The following is a 4,236-nucleotide window of genomic DNA, read 5'->3' as shown; positions in this document are numbered from 1 at the left end:
AGCACGTAGTCTTGCGTGAGTTGGACAGTGGCAGTTTCTAAGCTGGCGGTAGTTATATGCGTTCTAGAGATGGCATTAGGGTGGCAGACCCACACCCCACGTTAGGACAATATTGAAGAGAGTGGGCTCCATCCGGTCAGACAGCTCAGTACCTGTTTAAAGTCTCTTCAACTCATCCCACTTGAGGTACATTAGAAACATGGATGGAAAAGGACGGGCGGGAGCCATAGCAACCAGGTGGATGTTGTTACAGTAAGTGACTGTGCAGGATTTCCCACACCATCCTCTTCCTGAAGAGGGGCATGTGTTGCTGAGAAAAGGTCACAGGTTGGTCTCTAGAGATGTAATCTGCATATTTGCAGGTGAACATCCCACAGTCGCTCCCATTCAGTTGTTGAGGGATCTCCTGGGAAGTTAAGCTGTACTGCTTCCACTCCACAGGGTCCAGCTCGATGTCCCTTCGGGTCTTGCTCTCATTTTGTAAATAGTGGAAGATGGTCTCACAGACATTTTCCCTGTCTGACCCATTGAATCGAGATAGACAATGCTTCGCTTTCTTAAATCGATTACCACCAGGCTCCAATGGACCCTCTGGTGAATAGGCACCAAGATAAGTTCTTTTTCAAAGAGATTGATTCCTCGGGTCCATCTTTTCACAGAATTGTACCCGCCATGCTTTAGCTTGGGGTAAAAGAAAGTGCTAAAGGCATGAAGAGCAGGGTAGCCTTGGTTTTCATTTCTCTGAACCAGAAGATTCATGTAGAAATTGATGACCTCATCATTGAGCCACTGACCGTTCTTGAGGGTCTGCATATCTCCTCGGGTGATTTTGAGCTTGAATCCCGTACTGAGGATTTCTTCCTGGGCTCCTGAACCCAATGCTTTCTCAACTTCCTTTTCCATTTCTTTTGTAAATTCTTTTTCATGGTTGTTTTCTTGCTCTGGGAGAGCCTTTTTCTCTCCTGCAACTACTGCCACCTTGTCGGGGAGTAACCTACCGCCGCCACTGTCCAGGATGTTTGCATTCTCTGTGCCCGGCAAGCCATGCTCCAAGCTGTTCTCCCTTACACATTTCTCCTCTGCATACCTCTTCTCTCTCTTGGTAGAGAGAACCTCTGTCGATGACTGTCCATCTCCCTGAGCTGTTTCTGATCCAGGAGGATGCCCTGGCATTCCACCTTTGCTGTTGGAGGTGTCAGAAAAGGTTGGGTGAGGCCTGTGTGGGTCAGACCTCACAGGATGGCCACCTTGAAGCTGTTCAAGTGACCTAGCATACTTTTCGTTTTGGGGGCTTTGAGGTTTTTCCTGTAGGACAGAATAGGGTCGCTTGCGACACTTGCCACCCTCAGCCGACTTCTCAACTGGCAGACCCTCTAGGGGTTTGATATTTCCTGAACCCTCTTCCTGGGTTTTCTGTCCCTGACCCTTGCCAGGCTGTTCTTTTTTAAGTTTTTGGTCTTGATGCTCCTGACAGATCTTCTTACGAGCTTTTCCAGGCTTCTGAAACACCATTTGTGTTCCATCTTGGCAGTTCCTTGATGGACTTGGTCCCAGAGCTTCAGACTCGGTCTCTACCCCACTTTGGTCAAGGTGTTTCCGCTTTCGACTTTGTCCTGAAGGTTCGGGTTTCATGCCCACCCCGGGCTGTTTAGGTTGCCACATGGAGACCGGCTTGGCTAGGTGTTTTGAGGGTGCCGGCTTTAAGATGTAGAAGAGAAAAGCAACCGTATGCCTGGCTCTGGGTGGGCAGCTAAATCCAAAAAACTTTCAAATGAGACTGATCGTCCTATTCAAATCACTAGTAAGGCACCAGGTCTAAACCTAGCAGCTAACACTTCGGAGGCAACCTCACGAAATGATACCTAAATCAGGGGGTTGCCCCTAAACACAGCCTTCAAGGTTCCATAGCTGGTTGTGATGTCACCTGAAAGAAGGCAAACCAACGTTCTCTGGAGGGTTGAAGCTCTCCCCTACCCCAACTAAGTCCAGTATTTCAAAGCACTCTCTTGCCGGAGTGGAAGTTTGAATGAATGATACATAGCTCAGTTCACTTTAGCAGAGGAGAGTTCCCCACATCACCTCAGCATAATCTAACTGTCCTGATGAGTACATTTGTCTTTTAGGACCCTGCCCCATCATGGTCAATTAGAGGAAACAAAATATAAGTTCCCTTCAACATATCTTCTCACAATGGGCTTGCTAATAACAAAGAATACATAGAATTTTACAGTATAAAACTTCGCAGGTAGTAAACTTGAGAAAACTTTTCTCTCCTAGATAAAGAACCCAGGACAGAGCAAAGTGCCCATACCACCAAAGTCCTACTTGGTGAACCAATGGGTTTTATTGGGTTACTTATAGGAATATGGGTGAGGGGTTCCTTTCCAGGAGCAGAAATGACTCAAAGACAGCTGCATCACCACAGCCCACCCCAGCATGGTGACAGATCACAAAAGCTGGAGACCTGGAGAAACTGCACAGCCGGAAGATGGCTTAATGTCCTTTCCAGGTGCCTCAGTTGGTCTAAACTTCTTCAAGACAGCTGGTCTGAGGGTGGTTCCTTTGAGAGAGTTCTTTGCAGCTCAGCTTCCTTTCACTCTGACAGGGCAAGAGCCTAGTGAATCTGATTAGTTTCAGGAACCATCTTGAGACTTTTTGAGTTGCCTTCCTGCCTGAGGAGCTTCCCTTCAGAGTGAATGAAGGGTGGAATGGTTCAGTGTTTCAGTATTAGAGGAAACTTGGGGAAACTGGTACCAAATTCACCAAGGATGGATACATTGTCCTAAGAGAATAGAGAAAACCTCACCATTGTCCATAGGCTCCATTGAGAAAGATAGGTCCCTACTTCTCCTACAACCTAACAATAACGCAAGCCCTGAACTCCTCCCTAGAAAACAGTAGGAAGGACAAATTGGAGCTAGAGTTGCAGAGTTGTGTGTTTTCCCTGGGACCTGGGATCTGAACTCCAGCCGCCATGATTAAACAGCAAGCCCTTTAACCACTGCTCCATCCCTGGGCCCTTGAGCAGCTCCGTGGTCTACTCTCAAAAATGTAGAGAGGTTTTCACAAAAATGTGAGAAAAAGAATTGAGACACGTATTGTTTGTTTTTTCACTGAAAATATCAACAAGTTGTGCAAGTATATTTATACCAATGTTTTACTGTGAGGGAAAAATGTACTTTTTTCTCTGTAAAAGGTATGAATTTCTTGTGATTATTTCCGCAGGAGTCATTTTGTTTGTACCAGGCTTCTTTCTCTTCTTTCTTATTACACCTTGGAGGGATCTGTTCCCATACTGAGAAGGAAATTTTCATATTACCACATCGGTCTTACATTACCTAACATGCCTGCTTTTGTGATGGTGAACTTTATGTTAGAGGATAAATTTATTGTGCTAGGCTTGCAAAAACAGAATTGTTTTTAGCTAGCATAGTCCATGAGGATATGACTCTATCTCGAATATACCCTATCAGGTAGCCTGAGATGGACCACTTCCTGGTGTGGCTGAGCTACTCTTCAAAAGTTGCTGATTGTTTCAAAATATTTCAATGCCTAGGCTATTCCTACAGAGTGATGAGTCACTAGATTAAACAGGCTAACTGTTAAGTTCTGCTTTGTACAATACACCTGCTTGCTTGCATAGCCAAGGTTCCTACCTGCTGGACATATCACAAAATCCGGGTGCAGGCAGTTACTTTTGCTTCCCAAAATTGTAACTTTGTAAGTTTTGCCTATGTAATCCTTTTTTACTAACAAAACCCCTCAGGCCTTATCTAGGGAATTCTTTTTTTTCTGGGTTGGTCCTGCTCAGTCTTCTTTTAATAAAAAGCCTCTCATTTACTAGAGCAAAACTTGAGTGAGAGTGGTGAATCTCTGAAGGAGCCCAGACATGTAGGACTTTTTCTGTACCTTCTCTTCCATGGTTCAAGCCCTGCAAAACAATGTTTTTAGTTCTTAGATTTATGTTCCTTAGCCTGGCTGTTCTGGTTGGTACCTTGACAAAGGTGTTTAGCCTCATGGAAAGTACGGCCTTCATCCACTCTTCCTGATGTTTAAAGGCATCTTCTGACTATTTCTCCACCCACTGTAGGTTTTATTAGGTCAATGATGTTTCCTGTTATCCATCTTAGTAGATTTTGTTTGCGCTTTTTTAATTATTAAGGAATGGTTACATTTTCAGGGTTTTTTTGTTTGTTTTTTTTTTTGTGTATTATTGTTATGGTTTTTTTTTTGTTT

General features: G+C 44.5%; 1 protein-coding gene across 1 annotated transcript; it reads right to left on the bottom strand.

The window, feature by feature from the left end:
* Nucleotides 1–247: 247 nt before the first annotated feature.
* Nucleotides 248–1,662, bottom strand: LOC116903223 (sentrin-specific protease 2-like). Its single transcript, XM_032905598.1, is given in 2 exon segments — nt 248–510; nt 513–1,662. Coding segments are annotated over 2 exon segments (1,413 nt in total).
* Nucleotides 1,663–4,236: the final 2,574 nt, after the last annotated feature.

This window comes from Rattus rattus, chromosome 6 (assembly GCF_011064425.1).
Source record: "Rattus rattus isolate New Zealand chromosome 6, Rrattus_CSIRO_v1, whole genome shotgun sequence".
NCBI lineage: Eukaryota > Metazoa > Chordata > Mammalia > Rodentia > Muridae > Rattus > Rattus rattus.
The sequence above is the reverse complement of the archived record's forward strand: the minus strand, read 5'-3'. Positions and strand labels throughout refer to the sequence as shown.